The sequence below is a fragment of the Erpetoichthys calabaricus genome, chromosome 1 (assembly GCF_900747795.2).
Source record: "Erpetoichthys calabaricus chromosome 1, fErpCal1.3, whole genome shotgun sequence".
NCBI lineage: Eukaryota > Metazoa > Chordata > Cladistia > Polypteriformes > Polypteridae > Erpetoichthys > Erpetoichthys calabaricus.
Window position 1 is genome coordinate 45,147,490 of NC_041394.2, and position 22,639 is coordinate 45,170,128.

The following is a 22,639-nucleotide window of genomic DNA, read 5'->3' on the forward strand; positions in this document are numbered from 1 at the left end:
AAGAATGGCGAAAGTCTTTTTTTTTTTGCTTTTACATTGTTGGACTTAGATTAGCCACCTAGCAGGTTCTACTTTTACTTCTTAAACTGGATATTTCTACAGTCACAGAGAGCATTTTCAGTGTTGTGATTTTTCAAAATTGCATTTATTAAAATAAGTGAAAAATGCACTCTGCATGAAATAAAATCCAAAAGTCTGCAAGGAGAACTGGGGATATGAGTTGCCATCAAGCCTGTTAGTTTGCATTATATAATGGTGTCGCTAAGTGATGTCTGGGCAATGTGCTGTCATCAGCAGCTTTATTACCGAAAGACAAAACAACAGAAACAAAAGGACTGCATTCCAGCAGTGGCACTTGACATTAGTCAATGTAAAGAAGGCTTTTGAAAGAGGTATACGTGTTCTTACTCCTTTTAGCACTGTCATTAGGGACAAAAAATTGCCTTCAGTTACTCATAGTAAATGGCAGGCCAAAGATAAAGGTCATGACACATTATTGAGTATTGATGGCCAATGTTGCTGATTTACATGAAAACATTAAGCTATCAGATCCCAAAAGCTTGAGGGCAAATCTACAGCTTGGGATTGTTTCCCTCAAATTCTGCACATATTCAGCATTTAATCCTAGAGATCTGAAGCCATTATATTATATTATTTTGTACTTAATGGTGTAATTGAAATGTTTATTTTATGTCTTATATATTGTTAATGTGTGTATATATAATATATATAATTTTTTCATTTATTATTTAAAAAGTGCAAATTCCACCAATACCAACACTTACCTAAATAATATGGAAAAGAGTAATGTTTTTTTTACACATTTAAACAATGCACTTTTTCTCTTTAAAAGTGCAACTCTATATGCAGACAAATGCTTCACTTCAAATGGAAGCCTATAAATAACATTTAACAAATAAATAAAAAACTAAATCTTGTAGCTGCTTATAAATATGAATCATAAAGATTGTGCCCATAATGTTGATTGTGAGGCAGATGAGAAAGAAGAGGGAACGAACTGAACAAAAGCACTGAGGTGATCATATTTTAAGTGTGTCCAATAGTGCTCATATATAAGAATTAAATGATTACCTTTTGGAACAATACCAACAAAAAACGTTTTTTAAGTTTTCTGGCTGGTTCTCCTTAATCATTTTGTTTGAATCCAAACATGTCCAAGTTAAGCTTGGCTTTAAACCTGCATTATGTTCATCATCAACATCACTCCTTTTTTATTATTCTAAGGTCACTAATAGGATAGTGGCCTTTTTCCAAGACACTAAACTTAGGCACAAAAAAATAGCTAAACTCAAAACAGAGGATGGGTTTGCATGAAAACCAACATCTGAGAGCATGACTGTATGGAAGAAGCCATATCTCAAGTTCACACTGAAATCTAATAAGACTCATAGTGAATTGCTTTGTTGTCTTTGGGGACTTTTTCCCCTTTTTTGAGTCAGCAGGTAATGTTTTGCACCATGTACTGATGGCTTGCAGTGACGAGACTTCATTTTTGGCATCCCTTGTAATATCTGCTTTTACTATTACCAACTATGACTGGACTGGTTTAGAGCTTGAACAGCAAAGAGTGCCATGGACTGGTTTTAGGTCATCTTAACCAATGAGTTTGGCTTCTACCTTTGAGGTAATGGCTACTAGATTCCCATTTTAAGACGTTTCCCCTGTAGTGTAGATACAGACCACAAGGTTAGGCATATCTGAGATTTCACTGAGTGCTGTAAGGGCTTTCTATAAATGATACCTTTCTTGCAGTGTTTAGAGGTGCATTACGTCTATAAAGTAGGAAAATTAATCCTAAGAATGACAAATGAACTATAGGGTACATCATTTTTATACAAGGATGCATTATTGCTTTCAGTTAGCAATTTATTTGGCAACAGTGAACTCAGCACACCATTCCCCAGTAAATCTTTTTGAAACCCAAAGAACAAAATTTAACATTTATGTTAATGTACAGCTTTTTTGTAGTGAATAGTATCTGAAGGATTTTTACAAACTTAGACATTTACAAACAAAAGTAGAGATAGGCTAAGTGATTCACTCAAGTGTAGAATGAGTCTGATAAGGCAACAGTGCCTTTCAAATGTTAACCACTTTCTTCTTCACCATCACAAATTTCCTGTATTAAATATAGAGGACTGAGGTGGGCTGGTGTCCTGCCTGGGGTTTGTTTCCTGCCTTGCACCCTGTGTTGGCTAGGATTGGATCCAGCGGGCCCCCGTGACCCTGTAGTTAGGATATAGCGGGTTGGATAATGGATGGATGGATGTCTTAAATATAGAGGAGCTACTGTCCACTCTGTGCTGCCCCAATAAATCAGGTTAGTACCACCTCTGCAGATGCAGTAATTGTTTTAGACCAACATTCTCTACAATGCTACATATTCGTTAGGGAAAACAGAGGAAAACAGCTAACATACTGAGATGTTTTACTCAGCTATGTGCCAGTGATACCTGTTGTTAAGATATACTGATAACTGCATTATGTTCAATTACAATGGTGCATAAACTTTATCTAAAACAGTAGTGTCACTGAAACCCACTCTGGGTATGATGTAGTAGTCTAACATGATTTTCTTGTTGTCTAGGACCGTGTGTATTTTCCTGCAACAAAACCCCCAAAGTCCAACCATAATGCCTCGAAGTCTCTTCTTCTGCTTTTCCATTTTCCTGCTTTGCCTGGGTGGAGAGTTCAGACTTCTGTGCTATGCCCAGTATGAGAACTGGCCATATGGTGAAAGCTATCATGAAACAGAGCAATACCAAGCTCCTCAGGTGCCACAAGACATTCCGAAAATTCAACTGCGACTGGCAGGGGAGAAACGCAAACACAATGAAGGACGAGTAGAAGTTTTCTACAATGGAGAGTGGGGCACAGTCTGTGATGATGACTTTTCTATCCACGCAGCCCAGGTGGTTTGCAGAGAGTTGGGGTATGTGGAAGCTATGTCCTGGTCGGCTGCTTCCAAGTATGGAAGAGGAGAAGGTAATTCCTACTCTATCATTATCACAGGGCTTCTGGGAGTTAAATGGTGGCCTTTCACTTGCATGTAAAGATGAAGCTCTGAGGAAGTTTTGCTGTCCTCTGTCTGCCACTTCATATTAAAAAATTGCACTTGTGTTAGATCTTGCATGATTACTGTTCTAACTTTATTGAGGAGCATATTCTCAAGATAAAAAATGTATTCTAATAAAGTCAGAGGATGCAATCAGCATTTCTTTATGCAACATTCCTGCTTTTGTGCCTTACAGATTTCCAGTCTTTCTGTCCTTTCACAACCAGATATCTCACTTGGGTTAGATCTGGTGTAATTACTTAGTTGAAGGTGATATAAGAAAGTAGGCTTAGCATCCCTAACTGTATTAAGGAGCCTACTCACAAGATAAAAAAGTCTCAGGCTAATAAAAGTAGAAGATACCAGAAGCACTTCTTTATGTAACTTTTCTGTATTTGTGCCATTTAAATTTCTAGTTTTCACAACCTGACAGGGCATCTTCCCAACTTGCATCATATCTATGAAGTACCTGTCAGCTCCCGGGCTAATGGCTTGTGTGCCCTTTCCAGAATTATCTGTAAAAACAACATAAGCTTTTCAGTAGTGCAGGGTAGCTCTGGGATTTACTCCAATACATCTAGAGAAAGTGGAGGGCTTGGGCTACGTTCTAAAATGAGATAAAAGCAAATAAATGAGACAAAAGCCAGAATTACTGGTGTTTTCACAAATAAGTGGCCTTATGTTCCTTGCAGATAAGAATGAAAGACAACCATTATTTGAGCTGAATTGATTTTAATGAGACAAGTATGGCCATGTATTGCAGAACCCATGAATAATCACTAATTAGACTATTACGATGTTAGTCTTGGTTTAGCTGTAAATGGTAATTATGTCTTTGCAAAAGAGGAAAGACAACAGATTTGGATAGAACTGGATAGTCTGAAGCCTTTTTGCAGTATTCTACCAGCTTAAGTGGATAAGTTTTTAAAGTCAAAGTTATTTGTTCACAATCATGGTATATATTAATTTGGCATATGAAATTATGTTCTAAAGTGAAGCATTTTTTTATAATTTTAATAAACACTTAACCTGTTCTCGTGTTTTATAATGGACATAATGGGGCATGAGCCCAAACGTGAAAACGAAAGCATTAAAACTTACAGAAATATGTAAATATTACATCAAAGAGGTTATCAAGTATTGCACATACAGTATATGGTAAAAGAGCGTATCGATGTTGTTGTGGAAGGAAAAAACAAGTTAGACAATGTATGTGTGGTGTAACATTCAGGTGCATTCAGCAACTGTTTATTTTTATTATTTATTTAATCCCTGAGTCAGTTATTATATTTATATTTATTAAATAATTTTATAGCAATGAGTCATATTCTAAGGAAATAGCGATGATAGAAAGCAACTAAATGTGTTAGCAGATTACATTAAAATATGTGCTTTTTAACAGGACTGCATAATGGAGTTAAAAACATACAGAACAGATTGCAATTCAAGTGATTCAAAAACGGCATTGATTGGTGGGTGTGTTAGTGATGGAGTGTCTGTGACTAATTATTTTTGAAAGTATACCCAATGGAGTAGTATCCATTAGCAATTGAAAAACATATTTATACCAAATGACCAATACTGGCTTAACATCAGTATCAGTATTCTCCAATAAAAGGAGAATAAGAACCTAAATATGTTTTTCAGAATCTCCATCTAGCTATCAATATTAGTTAAAACACAGTAATTTTTTAAAATTATGTAAGTAAAAGCTTAGTAAGGAACCAATGTATTGTATAATGGGAATACGAATAGTACACAATGGGCAAGAAGATTAAGGACTTGCCATGATTGTTCATGTACACCTGGGTCTGAAAGATCTGGGGCTTAATCCACTGAAGCTTCCTACATCCTGATGTCAATGTGCATTTCTAAACCCATCTTAAATTTATATAAGTTAGGGCAGCTGCACCTTTCCTGTGTTAATTGGTTCAAACCCCATTTAGCTGCAGGCTATTAATGTTGGTTATTTACAATAATAATCTGCAGATAATATTGTTCAATCAATTCAGTCTTATGTATTGCTTACATGGTTGCTTTCCTCTTCCATTTATTTCCACTGAAGTGACTTTTTTGTATTCTAATGTTTAACGTATCTAAAGTAGCAGGAGAAGGGCTCTGCAGTGTGCGCTTGCTGTGTGAGATGTTTACACACACGGCCAGGGCCGGATTTTCCTATAGGCTAACTAGGCTTCAGCCTAGGGCCTCAAGATCAAGAGGGGCCTACATTCAAATTGTTAGCAAAATGAAAATTACACTATTCTAAAAACAGTGAACACTAAAACACTGAACCGAAAATAAGGAGAAATTCTACGCATATGACTAATAAACAAACATAAAAATGTATTGGTTAATCACAGTAATGATGTATTTTATTATCTCTCATGTAATTTACAAACTTAAAAATGGAAGGTGAAAGGGCCTCATAAGTGTAATAGCCTAGGGCCTCTTTTCATATAAATCCGGCCCTGCACACGGCTGCCTTCCACGGTGTCCGACTAACTTACATTAGGCATCCGAGTGGCTGTCGGATGAGTAATATACAATTTGGTATATTTCTAGTTGAAGTTGTAAATAAAAGTTTCTCTGTTTTAAGATGGGTGAGTGTACAAATTTGCCTATGCTTTTCAATGGGAAATTTAGAAACTTTAAAGATTTGTACAGCGTGATCTGTTTGACATCTCTGAGTGAAAATTGAACTGTCTCAAACAAATTCTCTGAAGAATAAGTGTGTCACATCTCAACAAAATTGGTCCGTGTGGGGCTGAGTTGTTTCCTGCGAAAAGAGAAACATGGAATTTATCAATAGGTGCTTCACACATGATAATCGACTGCACCTAAAAACAAAACATTTTTATGAGTTAAAATGAGACAGGCCTGCAGTTTACCTTGCTGGTCATCTGACAACCTTTTCATCTCAGGGGCATGATTTCCTGTAGGTTCTCCTTTTCACCACAAAAACTACTTTCTTCCAGCTGTTACAATTGACATTTATTAAATGATGATGCTCAGATGTGAATGGCTGTCTGTGTGTTGTAGTCAATTAGGTAATAATCACTAAAAAAATCACTTTTATAATCACTCATACTCTATCACTACATACAGTATACTAAAAATAATTAAAATATTTAAAATTGCTGTGAATCATAGCCCACAGCTATCTCATTTATATTATGGGGTTGAGAAATATCTACCAACAGTCTTTTTTACACAGTTTGGAGTAATTATTATAATGCTTGAGCAAGTTTCCACATGGAGAGAAATGGAGACAGTACAGAGTGGAAAAAACAAGCTGTAGGGGAAGCTTTCAATGCTGGAAGATGGTATGCTCATTACAGACCCAACAATGTATGAAAATGTAACAATGAATAATCGTTTTTCTTTATTTGAAGCTGACATGCATCTTAGATTGCACAAGGCTATAGATGGAAGGACTGATACAACCAGGGACAAATGTAAATATAAATGAGGTTATATTTAGGGAAAAAAATGAGTTTGAATGTGTATCTGTTGTGTATACATGTGCTGCCAGAACTGACACACACTATGAATCATGTTTTGAATGCATAATCAAATCAGATTATTTCAGGGCATACAGAAAGCTCTACCACTCTGTCAGACACTTATCACAATTTAGTGCAGAGCATCATTTTTTTATAAGACACTTAACTATTGATGACACAGAAATGCAGAGACAAAAGCAGGATAATTTAAAGTATAAAGCTACAGCAATGCAATGGACACACGAGAAACGACAGAATGAGGGGCAAAATGAAAAGCCAATAGAAAACCCATTCTTACCTATAGAAAACACTACAGAGATTCTGTGATAAAAATGATCTCTTATGGTTTACTTTTGCTGTCACAAGGATATTTCAGAAAAGAAATAGGCACATGTTCTTAAAATGAAAATTTTGCCGCTTCAAAGTAAATGTACAGTATTCAAAAAGTTTTAAGGTTTCTGTTTTTACATTAGGACATGTACTTTTGTGGTAAATGAATACATATACCATGACCGTGAAGAAATAACTTGAAAAATCAATAACTTCTCCTTTAAGATCTGACTAGCGCCCACTCATTTGCATAAGTGAGTGCACTTAAGGCTGGACATTATGTATCCATTTTAGTAAAAGTAAAGCAAAATTGGAAATTTCAAATTTATAGATCATTATAAATCATTAATAAGGAGTCTTTATTGTGGTGTATGTCTACCATAAATTAATAATAATGAGTTTGATCTCTTTTCCAAATATATAATAACCTTTCTCATTTTCTAAATAGGGCGTATTTGGCTTGACAATGTCCACTGCACTGGAAAAGAGAAGACACTGGCCCAGTGCTCTTCTAATGGCTTTGGAGTTTCTGACTGCAAACATACAGAGGATGTTGGTGTTGTCTGTAGTGATAAGAGAATCCCAGGCTTCAAATTCATCAATACACTGACCAACAGTGTAGAGGTTTGTCTTTTATCCAGTCACTTATATTTTGTGTTATGCCAAATGCACAATTTTCCAAACTGCACATATCCTTTAAATAGAAAAAAAAAATAAATATAGAGTTCTTTTTATACCTTGCCAGTTCATCTCATTGTTGGTAAATAATCACTGACTAAGTCAAATTACAATGTAATATTTTTTCACTAAATATGCTAAACACGCTTCCAGTCAGTGTTTTCAAGCTTATTATTCACACCTCTGAAGTTGCTTTAGACTTGTATTCTAGCCAGTTCCTTAATTATAAGCTAACTCTTGAACCGTTAATTTAGGTCGACTGCAGTAAATCTCCATTTATAGTCTCTAAAATTCTTAGTTTCAAAGTAAATAAAAATGTGCTAGAAATTTAAGTGATTGAGTTAAAATGTCACAAATTGTAAAAGTGATTATTAAAGTAATATTAACTTAATGCCAACAGCTTTAAAAACAATCAAAAACAAAGAGTACTTCATGTCAGCATAAGACAGTCATACTGATGGTGAGCTCTACTGAAGAAATTAGGTGACTGCCATAGTTGAGTTTGTTGGTTGAATGGCATTTTCTTTTCAAAATTACTCTGTTGTTCAAAATATAAGCAATACTAAAATGATTATATAAAAGCAATTTATAATAAACTATTTTCCCAACACGGGATTTCCTAGATTTCCAAAGGATAGGGGTGAAAAAGAAGTGAATGAAATTGTAAGGTACTGTGCAATAAAGTGAATAATTTCATGAGGGAAAGGCTTTACATACAGGTTTCAATGTTGCTGAATTACTGTTGCTCCAGTTAGCTACTGACAAAGCTTCTCAAGAGATATCTGAAGTGTTTTTCAGGAGGCATCACTTCTTCTTCTGTAACTAAAATTACAATACAGTCAAAGCATTTCCTTCATCTTTTTACTTTTAAAATAATGGTGCTGGTTCTATATAACCTTTCATTTTTAGGTTAAAAGTGGTATCATGTAGAAAATGATTTGTACTCAGTTTGTCTTAAAATGTTTTCTGTTATTCTTATTGGAAGAATAGTCTCACTATGCAGTGCTTCTCAGGAACTTGCACTTTGTTCTCCATATTATCATTATATAGAGAGAACAGATTAAATATTGAAAGAAAAAGGGGGAAAAAGTATAAAAACCGACGTGAACTGAACTGAAATTTCTGATTCTGCAGATTTAAAAGTGGAAACATACCACCCACTTAACTGAAATGCTTATAAGCAGCAGGAATAGGCTTCTAATTAAGAAATTAGTTTTACTCTGCACTTGCCATTAAGCTCCTCCTGGATCTCAGTTTATGATCCCTGTCATATTTTGTTATTGAGATACCATCTTCTGGCCCTACAATACAAGGTCACACAGTGTATCATCCTATTTGATCGACGTGATTTACCAAGTGACATTACATCCATATCACTTTCTATGTGCTTTTAAATGGCTGACCCACATTTTATTCTCAGTGGTATTAGACACTCGTTTCCTGTCAGCACCAGTTTCTTCTTCTGCTCTACATATTCAGTTGTTGAGCAATAGCAAAGTGTTTTTTTCTGCAATTCTATTTTACACAGTTAAAATACACTGTGTGTCTGTTATGTGAATCTTTGATTTTGTGAATATACTCTCTGAAGCAATGAACCTTTTCATTTTTCCCTTTTTGGAGCAGATTTACTTGCTTTAAAGGTAAGTTTAAAAATGTTGGGTCAGACACACTTTCTAATGAATGGTGGGAAAGATTGCTTGGACTTTTCTATATACCGCAAAGGAAACCGTACAGTGTATGACTCACTATTGAAAGGTTCAATGAAGGCCATTAAGGACATAGACAAAGTGAGTTGGAGACAAGCTATTTAATCAGGAGTCATCTTTGTAAATATAGCCCACTCAATGGCGTAGGAAATCCTTGCCTGATGATTTCCTCCAGACAGGCTAGCACAATCCCTCTGCTGTTATGTGTGGAAGCTTCTTTTCTGATTTTCTCTGTCTATGAATGACATTGATATCAAGGCAAAGTGATACTTAACAGTAACCGTCTACACAACACACCCCTCCAACCAACACCACCACTACCACCCACCACCCACAGCTGGTAGTACAAGAACACAAGAGAAGTCTAGACGGGGGATGCCTGAGATCTGAGTACATATTCAGTACTGCAAACTCAGCTTTTCCATCTGACATGTGCTGGGGGGAGTTGTGAGGTTTGGTGGTGGGCAGGGCATTGAGCTAATGGCAAAAATGTGTAAAGCTTCCCCAGATCTTCTTACATCCCTCTGAGATCATCACTGCGGAATTTTAAATAGCTGAATCACTGGATTTGTTGATTCTGCCTGGGTGAGCTCCTGGTGACAGTCTTATGAGAATGGAGAGGAGGGGAGCCTAGTGAAGGAAGAGGTGAAGCACCCTGTCTTGTGCTCTCTTGTTATATTTGCTTCTTTTATCTCTATGGGAAAGTGTAGATGAAGTGTCTTTTTAAATGTGCATCACAGAAGCTTCCATTTGCTTATTTATTTTTTACTGTCAGTTCAACTTTTGCAACCAAAAGAGACCAAGTACGTTTGGCAGCCCCAGAGAAACTGGGCCATAAACAGAGAAGATGTCACAAACAAGATTGATGTTTTGTTCTAATCCTTCACTGGTACCAGGGTTTGACTTACAGCAGTCAAAGAATCAATGATGGCACTTTTTTTATATGGAACGAATCAATTAGTTGCTCATTTTATTTTATGAATTTAATTGTCAAAACAATTGCAAAGTGCTCTATTAGGCAATTAATTAAATTATATTTAAAAACAGGATAAAAATGTATGTGTTTGGTAAATGAAGCATAAATAAATATCAGCTATTGATGTGCAGTTTCCTTTAACCTGTGAAATGCAAGCTGTTGCAAATGGATCCTTTACACAATGCTAATTACAAAATTACATTCTGACAGTTTTATCAGACAGTTTGTTGGATAAAACTTTCTTATCTTTATATGCTGACCTGCCTTCTTTTACTCTTACATGTGATACTAGCTGTGTTTCGTACTTTTGACTTTGAGAAAGTAATTTGTTCCTTTCCCAGACCACGTACAGTATGTATATGTGTTCTAGGAGAGTGTTGTTGGGTAATTGAGATTATTGTTACTACTGTACAGTCATCCATGTGCCTATCCTACAAGCATTTGAGAGGAAATAAATTTAATTTAAATTGGTAAATTATACTATTCCTGCAGAATTTTCCATGGTAGGAAGAGTGTCTCTGAGTTTCAGCTCCTGTTTTCAAAAAAGTGCTCCTCACTTTGAAAACAAGCTCAGCTATGGATAGTGAACCCTTCCAAACTTGCTCCATCAAACTAAACCTTTGCAGTACTGACTAAATTTTCCCTTAAGAGTAAAATAAAAAGTTAGTAGTAAAAGCAATAGTAGTAGTAATAGTAATGGTATTATCATATGTGCAGAGTAAAGTGAAATTCTTACTTTCATGTTTGATCATGCAACATGTCACTGCTCACAAAAGTGTGTGGACATTTATATTTCTCCTTTCTTTTTCTTATAATGTTCTGCATGAAATGGTTCAGTATTACAGTAAGTGTTCTTTCATTTGCAAATCAGTGCATCAAGTTTGCCAGTATTCTTGGAATACTTCTGCACTTATCATGCTTATTCCAGATTCCTGCAGCCTACCGAAAATGTGCATGTTAAATTAGTTAAACATTTAAAGTTAGTTGTTGACATTAAAAATAGTTGGTATGAGCCTGCAATGGGCTCGCATCCCAATATGTACACAGTATATACATTATCTGAGTTTACACTTACAGAATTTATAGTATATATACAATTGAGTTATATGTATTTAAAAATACATAGTAGTTAATAGAAACAAAATTATATAAATTACATAACATTCTCATTCTTGGTGTAGGTATTTTTTAGCAGTTTGTATTTGACTTAGCAGCTTAAATAACCTATGAATAACATAGCAGACCCTCTTCATCCAGTTGAGAGTCACAAGGAGCCTGAACCTATTCTGGCAGCAGTATCAGCAGCTGCGGCAGCAGCAGTAGTAATGTCACACGAGCAGAGTATAGTGACATTTTTACTTGCATGTATGATCAAAATGCAATACTTCATCACTCTCCAGTGCCACAAATTGGCTTACCTGATGAAAATAAATGAAGGGCTTCAGACTGCACAGCTTTCCCATACCCATAATGGCTGATCAGTGCAGAAAATTTTGAATTTTACCCTGAATGTAACAGCTAAACAAAATCATTTTTCTCCTTTCAGTTCTGGACAGTTTGGAATCATTAATTAACCTAACCTGCATATCTGTGGAAGAATGTGTAAAGTGATACAAACAGTGACTGGAATTTAAACCCAGGAAGGCAGATTGTGAGGTGGCAGCAGTAATCAATGTACCACCATGTCACCCTAAGGTGATATAAAAAATCTGCAAAGTGATATAAATGCTCTACACATAACTACATTTATATGATTTAATTTAGATACCTGTTTATGTTCTTTGGTTAGCTTTTTGGTAGAGAGACTTCGTATTATACAATATGTGCTATTCATTCTGAACTCAGGAGTTTAAAAGTGGAAGTTCAACTGATTAAGTGACATTGTATGGCACAATCATGGGCTCTTCTAATTAAATGTGTTTTTGAATTTTTAATGGACATCTGACTCAATTCATAATGAATCAAAGTCTTTGGAAATATCTATATGTAATATCCATTAATGTTCAATACTGAAATTGTAGCTGGCACTACTAATGTACTAAGAGGTTTTATTATTTTTATCTTTTTAATTGAGTGAAGTGTGTCAAGTGGCTTTTGTTCAAATTCATTAAAGCATTTCATGCTTATTAATTTCAGTGCAGACATTTGTTAAATTGACAAAGGTGATTTGTTTGGTATTCATCATTATTCCTGTATGCAGTCCTGTTTTTCAGTTTTCGTTTTAGATTTCCTGGAATGATTGATATATATATATATATATATATATATATATATATATATATATATATATATATATATATATATATATATATATATATATATATATAAAAGCTTATTTTCATATCTACTATTTATGTCTGAAAATGTCCAAGGTTTCAGGCATTCCACACAGTATTAGTAAATATTTGACCTGCTGGCATTAAAGTTTTTTTTAGGTAATGAAATAGTCAGGGCTGCCAGTGCCACTGACACATAAAGACAGTTTGCTGTTTACGGTAGAAGCAGGTCAGGTTTTGGGGGTGATATTACATGCATAGCATTCCTTGTAGCCTTAGAGCATGCAGGAGCTCAGTGGGAACAAGGAAGGCTCTTTACATATTAATTAAATAGCCGGTTAAGGGAAGCTTGGATTTGGAAAACCTAACAAGAGTGTAAATGAAAAGCTTTGACATAGCTTCCTCAGTCAAAACTTCTTTGATCATACTTACTTGGAAATATGCAGTCAATTAATTGCAATATAACCTTTTGCCTACTACAGCCTGATATTTTCTTTTCCTAAGCAGAAATCTTTAACTCCTGTCAGGTTAGTCAGAATACTGCCAAATGAAGAGTAGGATAGATCAATCCAAACACTTTGCAGGAATTTATTAGTTTGGAAAAAAGATAAATCAAATGACATTGTGTAACTTCTGGCATGTTTTGAGTGTAAGAACATGAAGTAAGGGTAGTTTGATGATTAAGCTATAAAGTGGCAGTATAGATTTAGAAAATAAAAGTATGTCATGTGCGGTAAAGTATGTCATTTTACAAATGATTTTGAAGGGCACCGAGAATGAGATGAAAGAAGCCCTCTGTGCTGCCTCAGAATCCTTGTCATCTACTAATTCACTTATTTATTGAGATATATTACTTAAAGATCGCATTGCGAGATGGTAACTCAGATTCTTTTTCCAGAGATTTTGGTTATCCTTGGTAATGCTTATAGATGCTTAACCTTAGGAAGAAACAATGTAAGGAATGCCTATTATTCAGATGAGGGTGCAAGTGATTTCACCTGCCCTCCTCCCAGATGTGACTTATGTGCCCTGTTTATTATTAATAACACAGAGGGCAACAGTATCCCTTTGAAAACCTTCAGACATGCATAACCATAACACCAATGTAAATGTGATTCCAAGTGCACAGAGCTCAAATTCAGAGGAGTACTTTAGATCAGTGTGACCTCAGTGGGAACTGTTTCTATTAACAGCCAAACAAGAATATTTACACTGTTGATGAAAGTGAGTTGCAAGTAGTCATGAAGGATGCAGAGAATCAATTTGGAGTTTGTGGAGCTCAGTTAAACAGCTGAAGTATTATATTCTGCACAATACTGTCATCTTTAATAGTCTTTTTCTATGATTGTCAGAGTGGATTTCTTTTTTGTTTTTGGTTTCACTAGACAGAACAAGGCCTGAGTGATTCTATCTGTCTGTCTATTTATCTTTCTACTCATCTGTCCATCTATAAGTATTTATCTGTCTCTTACTTATTTGACTGCTTTGGCAACTAATGACTTATTAACATATATATTTTTAGACTGATAGACATTTTTTTTCTCTTCAAAGTTTATGATTCAGCTGTTGAATATATGTTACAGGATTTGTCTAAAGCAAGAGTCTGAAAAGAGCAGACAAGTTAGAGTAAATGAAAAGTCATTGGTTTCCTAGCTGCGGGCTAGGAAAAAGAGAAGAGAGCACAAAAGACAGGAATGTATAACGCCTACGAATTCGAGAGTTTAAAAAACAATTATCCAATGGCTAGAAATACTCAATAGCCCATGTTGACTGCCTTATCTGTGCCAGCTGTTTCTCCCACAACAAAGCACTTTTTTTGCCTTTCCTTCCCAAAGTCAGGTAGGTGTTCTAGGTTTTGACACATATGCATATTCTGGTACTTTAACTAACTTAACATGTTGGAGTAAATACTTTTGCTAATTGGACATTAACCCCGATCACAACACTTGTGGAGTACTTGAACACTGCTGGAGAAATGAATGAATCTTTCTTGTCAACACTTTGTAAAAATAAAGTGTTTGAACTGAAAGGCTGCAGAACAGGTCTTACAATACTAAAACGTGATTAAGATTCTGTAAGCTATGAAAGGGCCCGAAGTGGGTCAAGATGGAGTTTGGTCCAGCAAGAGGTAAGAGTTGGAATGGAGGAGTCATGTGCCAGCAGATTAGTAAGGATTCAACTGCAAGTAGCATGGACAAGATGGGATCAGGCATTGGACCACCAAATATTTTGGTCAGAGCTATATAAGACGGAACCACATTGCTTAAATTCCTGGTCCAGTCAGCCTATGATGTGGTCCCCAGTCCATCTAACCTCTACAGGTGGAGCAAAGCTGAAACATGGACCTGCCTCTTATGCCCCCAGATAGGGACACTGGAGCATATGCTTTTCAGTTGCCCAAAAGCCCTTGGAGAGGGACTGCATTGGTGGCACCAAAAAACGAAATGCCCAGTGATCCCCGGGCTACATCATTGTTGATGAGTCTGAGTACATTAGAAAATGTATGTATCTTTTACTATTAATATGATTATTGTTAAGGTCAAGGTAAGATCTGAATACAAACACCTTCATAAATTGTGGTTGATATCTTATGTCTGAAAAACAAAACAATAGTAAGCTACTTACTATTTACTAAAGTGGGCACTGCGTACATGCATCATTGTCTGAACCTGCTTATTCCATTGTAGATGATATCCTATTCAGGAGGGTCAATCTGAAAGGGATTGAAGACTGCAAAGTGGTGGCAGGGCAAAGTGTAGTTAGGTAGCATAGGATGCTGGTCTGTAGGATGACAATGGAAATCAAGATGAGGAGGAAAGTGAGGACAGAGCCAAGGATCAAATGGTTGAAGCTGGAAATGGAAGACTGCAAGGTTGAGTTCAGGGAGGAGGTAAGACAGGCACTGGGTGGCAGTGAAGAGTTGCCAAATAGCTGGGCAACTACAGCAGAAGTAGTAAGGGTGACAGCAAGCAGGGTGTTTAGCGTGATATCTGGACAGAGAAAGGAGGAAAAGGAAACCTGGTGGTGGAATGGGGAGTACAGAAGAGTATGCAGAGGAAGAGGTTGGTGAAGAAGAACTGGGATAGTCAGAGAGATGCAGAAAATAGACAAGAGTACAAGGAGATAAGACATAAGGTGAAGAGAGAGGTGGTAAAGGCTAAAGAAAAGGCATGTGATGAGTTGTATGAGAGGTTGGACACCAATTGGACCTGTACCAATTGGCTAGACAGAGGGACCAAGCTTAGAAAGATGTGCAGCAGGTTAGGGTGATAAAGGATAAAGATGGAAATGTACTCACAAGCGAGGAGACTGTATTGAGCAGATAGAAAGAGTACTTTGAGAGGCTGATGAATGAAGGGATTGAGAGAGAGAGAAGGGTGGATGATGTGGCGATAGTGATTCAGGAAGTGCCATGGATTATCAAGGAGGAAGTAAGGACAGATATGAAAAGGATGAAAATTGGAAAGGCCGTTGGTCCAGATGACATTCCTGTGGAAGCACGGAAATGTCTGTAGGAGATGGCAATGGAGTTTTTAAACAGATTGTTTACTGGAATCTTGGAAAGTGAGAGGATGCCTGAGGAGTGGAGAAGAAGTGTACTGGTACCGATTTTTAAGAATAAGGGGGATGTGCAGAGCTATAGTAACTATAGAGGAATAAAATTAATGAGCTACAGCATCAAGTTATGGGATAGAGTAGTGGAAGCAAGGTTAAGAAGGGAGGTGATGATTAGTGAACAGCAGTATGGGTTCATGCAAAGAAAGAGCACCACAGATGCAATGTTTGATCTGAGGGTGTTGATGGAAAAATATAGAGAAGGCCAGAAGGAGTTGCATTGTGTCTTTGTGGACCCGGAGAAAGCATTTAACAGGGTACCTCACGAGGAGTTGTGGTATTGTATGAGGAAGTTGGGAGTGGTAGAGAAGTATGTAAGAGTGGTACAGGATATGTACGAGGGAAGTGTGACCATGGTGAGGTCTGCGGTAGGAGTGATGGATGCATTCAAGTTAGAGGTGGGATTACATCAGGGATTGGCTCTGAGCCCTTTTGTTATTTGCAATGGTGATGGACAGGTTGACAGAAGATATTAGACTGGAGTCCCCATGGACTATGATGTTTGCTGATGACATTGTGATCTGTAGCGATAGTAGGGAGCAGGTTGAGGAGACCCTGGAGAGGTGGAAATGTGCTCTAGAGAGGAGAGAAATTAAGGTTAGTAGAAATGACAGAATACATGTGTGTAAATGAGGGAGAGGTCAGTGGAATGGTAAGGATGCAGGGAGTAGAGCTGGTGAAGGTGGATGAGTTTAAATACTTGGGATCAACAGTACAGAGTAATGGGGATTGCGGAAGAGAGGTGAAAAAGAGAGTGCAGGCAGGGTGGAATGGGTGGAGAAGAGTGTCAGGAGTAATTTGTGACAGACAGGTATCAGCAAGAGTGAAAGGGAAGGTCTACAGGACGGTAGTGAGATCAGCTATGTTATATGGGTTGGAGACGGTGGCACTGACCAGAAAGCAGGAGACAGAGCTGGAGGTGGCAGAGTTAAAGATGATTTGCACTGGGTGTCATGAGGATGGATAGGATTAGAAATGAGTACATTAGAGGGTCAGCTCAGGTTGGACGGTCTGGAGACAAAGTCAGAGAGGCGATGTGCAAAGGAGAGATGCTGGGTATATTGGGAAAAGGATGCTAAGGATATAGCTGCCAGGCAAGAGGAAAAGAGGGAGGCCCAAGAGAAGGTTTGTGGATGTGTTAATAAAAGACATGCAGGTGATGGATTTAACAGAGCGAGATGCAGAAGACAGGAAAATATGGAAAAAAATGATCCGTTGTTGCAACAGGATGGCCGAAAGAAGAAGGGGAGCCAAGGGCAGTCAATCAAAGGTCACACTCATGCACTGCATTATGCTGCTAATTTACAGTTGCCAGCTAAACTTGCTTGCATACCCTTTTTGATGTAAGAGGAATTCACTCTCCTGTCTCCATGACGCTTAATGATTAGATACTGTGCTACTGTTTAGAGGAGGAATTAAAATTAAAACATGCCAAACTATTCCAACTTCAGTAGTTCAGTTGGGCCTCAATGTAAGTAAGCCCACTGGCTTTTTAGTTCCACACTTCCCTTCTGCAAAAAAGCTGAGAAAAAGGATCAGGACATGAAATGTAGTTAAAATTTTCAGGTGTCATTTTGCTTGGCTTTTCTCTACAAGCAGAAGACAAAATATTCGAGAACAAAAACAAAAAGCTAAGAATTGAGACTGAATACAATCTTAAGACAAAGTATCCCAACCTGGCACTGATTTAAATACAGTCACACCAAATACTGCCATACAGTGCAATTTACAGGATACATGACTAGAAAATGGCAGCCTTAAGCTTCTACTTCCAAATTCATAAAGAATTTAAGTAGATGTGGCATTGGCTCTTGTCAGTTACATCTGTTTTTAATGGGTCAAAAAAGCACTAAAATGAAAAATTATAGAAAATGTCTCATTTTCATGTAATCCTTATTCACTTTCCCATTTAGAAAATATAGTAAACATTATACTAGTAGAGTGATGGAATAGTTCACCTTTATGAAGGCACAATGCTCAGCACAGTAGCTTCAATAATAATATCCCATATTTGTCTAATACAAAATCAATTGCATTTCTATCCATCCATCCATTATCCAACCCTCTATATCCTAACACAGGGTCACATGGGTCTGCTGGAGCCAATCCCAGCCAACACAGGGCGCAAGGCAGGAAACAAATCCCCAGGCAGGGCGCCAGCCTACCGCAGAATTGCATTTGATTAATTTTATTTTTTATTTGCCATTATTTAAGTCTTTGCTGCACTTTTTCTATGAATTTTCATCTATCCTATTTTTGATTACATTTCCACTGATAATAGTTGCTGAGAGCTGGATTTTGACAGGATGAAACACCAGTCGGCGGCATGGTGGCGCAGTGGGTAGTGCTGCTGCCTCGCAGTTGGGAGATCTGGGGACCTGGGTTCGATTCCCGGGTCCTCCCTGCATGGAGTTTGCATGTTCTCCCCGTGTCTGCGTGGGTTTCCTCCGGGCGCTCCGGTTTCCTCCCACAGTCCAAAGACATGCAGGTTAGGTGGATTGGCGATTCTAAATTGTCCCTAGTGTGTGCTTGGTGTGTGGGTGTGTTTGTGTGTGTCCTGCGGTGGGTTGGCACCCTGCCCAGGATTGTTTCCTGCCTTGTGCCCTGTGTTGGCTGGGATTGGCTCCAGCAGACCCCCGTGACCCTGTGTTCAGATTCAGCGGGTTGGAAGATGGATGGATGGATGGATGAAACACCAGTCTGTGCTGACTAAAATCACCAGGCAAAATAACAGCAAGTCTTTGTCATTGTTTTGCTGGGGCCATATCCCTGGCTTTAGTTTTGTTTATTATTGGATATATATTTGAATTGGTTTATGTTAATGACATTTTGATGTTATTAAATTTAATAATGGGTGGCATGGTGGCGCAGTGGTAGCGCTGCTGCCTTACAGTAAGGAGATCTGGGTTCAATTCCTGGGTCCTCCCTGTGTGGAGTTTGCATGTTCTCCCCGTGTCTACGTGGGTTTCCTCCCACAGTCCAAAGACATGCAGGTTAGGTGGATTGGTGATTTTAAATTGGCCCTAGTGTGTGCTTGGTGTGTGGGTGTGTGTGTGTGTGTGCCCTGCGGTGGGTTGGCACCCTGCCCAGGATTGGTTCCTGCCTTGTGCTCTGTGTTAGCTGGGATTGGCTCCAGCAGACCCCCATGACCCTGTGTTTGGATTCAGCGGGTTGGAAAATGGATGGATGGATGGATAAATTTAATAATCTCACTGTACGGTACAGTATAGTACAATCCCAGTCACATCTTTCCTTTCCTATACTTAACATTCCATCATCACAATTTTTTAAAATTATGTGTTAATAAAAAATGTGTTATTCTTTGTTGAGATTTCTGCCATTTTTGGGATCAGGATAAAGATGTATACTGAGATACTGTCACAAATGATCAATATTGTATATCGAAATTGGCATATAGCAGGTCTTACAGCAGAGATATGCTTTAAATGGCATTCCTTCCATGGTTAGTTTCTGCCTTGTACTTGTTGTTGGGCTGTGCTCCTCCTCCCTGCCTATTTAGAATTTTTTCTTTAACATTTTGTAAAGCATTTTGAGCTATATGTTTTTTGTATGAAAATGTGCTACATAAATAAATGTTGTTGTTGTGCCTCAAAAAATTTGGGGTCAGAGAATGGATGAACCAATGGATGTATAACTAATTGATGAATACTGCAGACTCCGTTTGGATAGTAGTAGGAGCAACAAAAAAATATTTATCGTAGAAGAACTTCCAAAATTTGCCATATGTTTTTTTATTCTTTAAACTGTCTTTTCACAGTGAAACCAACAACTTTGATGTCTTTACCAGACATGTCCATTGATGGTGCAGCTCTCCTGTGTACTGGCTTTCAGAAATGAAAACATTTCACATATGAATTTCAGACTACCTCAGTCTGCTTAACAGTCACATCAAGGCTCAGGAGAGCTTGCGTCATTCAGAAAAGCATGAGGCCCCCAGCTCTGCCACTTCCTGGATGCTTGACCTTATCTTTGCCTTTCAGGATTTTTCCATAAGAAGTGACTGGGTCACTGGCTTTATGTTGCGTATCTGCCTACAGAAAACTCGAGGTGTGAAATGTCAGGATATTCCTCTTAGATGAGCCTGGGCTGGGTTTAGAATGGTAAACAGAATTTAAATCTCTACCTAATGTATGAAGTTAGATTAGAAAGAAAACAAATATGAAGAATAATACCAGACAACTACAGTATGTACATAATATAATGTCCTCAAGCTGGCTAAATTCAGTTCTGGGTTGAGGGGGTGCGGCAGAGGGTTTGCAAAGCAGGAAAAACACTCACTCACTCCCATAAATAACTCTCTCTTACACGGCAATGATTTTAAATTTAGAAAATATATCACTTTGAGCATATTTTGTTTCTACTGTCTTATAATTGCCTTTCCTTTTACATTATTTTCCATGTTAGAGCAAAGCATGTTTTCTTTATGGATATACTATTATGCAGGTATGTGTCAGAAAATGTTGCTGTTGTCTGACTACTTAAAGATGTCCCAAACCTTTTTCAACTTTACCACTACAAATTATCCATGCTTTAACTTGAGTGCTCTATTTATCCAGTAGGTGCATTCAGGTTGTGTTGAAGTTGTCGGGATAAAAGATGGAATCATAATCATATGTCAAGGCTTAGAAAATATTTATTGGTCGGTCAAAGTTCAAAGTAAAATTAATTACATTTTGCCTGAAGAAGGGGCCTGAGTTGCCTCGAAAGCTTGCATATTGTAATCTTTTTAGTTAGCCAATAAAAGATGTCATTTTGCTTGACTTTTCAAATAAAATTAAGAAATTTAACTTTTAATAATAACATATTCATGTAGATATTTAGGAAACTAGACAGAATTATCTTCATGTGATGGATTGACAAACAACAGTTCAGGTCAAAATATCACCTTAGTAGAAGCTACATATTCTTGATTGTCTGACTGTCAACATAAACACACTAACACCCCTGCTACGCCATCAATACTTGAGCTACAATTGCACAGTAACACTTTTTTTTCTTTCTTATGCAGTCACACTTGCTCACTTTCTCTCTGGTGGAAAGCAGGAGGTATGCAGGGCTATGGACAGGCAGACTGAGAGAAGATTTCTTATGTTGTACCATATTTTAATTAGGGTGAGTAGGTGGTGTAGCCTATGAATTAAGTAGAATAATTCTGCCTAAGAAGAAAAGCATGGAATTGGCGATGGTATGTGGAAGTTTTACAGTATGGCAGTGGTTGCAGAATGGGGAGTTTACAGATGCTAAATTCATTCTCAAATACAGCCCAAGTGCTGAACCCTTCTGCAGCCTCTGTTTCACAGACACGTGTTGCTTCATGTGACCTGCAGAAGGAAACTCTCTTACAATTAAGGGAAAAAAACTCTCTGGTGAGTTGGAAAAATTTATAGAGTCTTTAATACAGAGTGAGTCAACTGTGAAAGCAGACACAGCTCACGTTCACAGCTACGGAAAATGGGATTCCTTTGAAATGAAAAAAAAAACTGTTTTGACAAAGTTTGTCTGTCTTGGAAAATTTGATCTGCAAGCTGCCTTTTTAGTGTTAGCTGGGGCATGGGGAAGATTAGTTCTGCATTGTGCAAAATTCTTTCTTTCTTTCTTTCTTTCTTTCTTTCTTTCTTTCTTTCTTTCTTTCTTTCTTTCTTTCTTTCTTTCTTTCTTTCTTTCTTTCACAATCCAGTCTATATATTGTTTTGTAGCTCCTTTCATAAAGGACAGACTTGTAGTGCCGTATATATTTACAGACATAATAAAGATATAATTAATTCCACATAGCTTCTGGTGCCATATAAGCTAAAATATCTCAGTAGCACCAAGATCAAGGTAGAAACTGACTTTGAATAAGAAACCAGTTCACCACCATACAACTTATATAATACATACATATAGTATCGATACACAAATTTTCATGTGGTGATTTTCTTAAAGTCTTCAAGATTTTGCTGGGTTGTGAATTGTATTATGTTTGCTTTACAAAGTATACTTTACTTTGAAGTGTGCTATATAAAATAAAGTTTTTCTTTCTTGCATAGCAACTGCAATGTCTGACTTGAGATTCCATTTAGAATCCTGGTTAGCAGTATTACATTGTTTTTCTTTCATCAAATTCAATTTGGCTTCATTTAGTCTTGTACAGTGCATATCCATATACAAGCACAGAGCATCATTCACGTTTACATTCTGATCAGACTGGTAGTATGTCTAAAAGCTCTATTCATAACAGAAAATTCAAACTGGACTCATTTCTTGTTTGGTGGTCTTTTCAAGTTTTGAAGTCATGTTGCTTTAACAGTACTTTATAATAATAGTAATGTTGTTCTGTTTAAAAGGCCCTCAAGTAAACTGAACATTTGCATTATTTGCAAATATCTTGTGAGGGTTTGAGTTCTGTACTTAGTTTCAAGGATTTAATATTATTTAGATACTCTGTAATAGAATGTGCTGAAGAAGAGTACACATCT

The 22,639-nt window shown here is 37.2% G+C and overlaps 1 protein-coding gene across 1 annotated transcript in view; it reads left to right on the forward strand.

Moving 5' to 3' along the window:
- Positions 1–22,639, forward strand: part of loxl2b (lysyl oxidase-like 2b) — a 112,731-nt gene that overhangs the window by 17,680 nt on the left and 72,412 nt on the right. Inside the window, exons 2-3 of the mRNA XM_028798872.2 lie at positions 2,609–3,006; positions 7,358–7,533. Of these exons, the coding sequence (XP_028654705.1) occupies positions 2,655–3,006; positions 7,358–7,533 (528 nt within the window). The 5' untranslated portion in view covers positions 2,609–2,654. The remainder of the gene's footprint in view (positions 1–2,608; positions 3,007–7,357; positions 7,534–22,639) is intronic.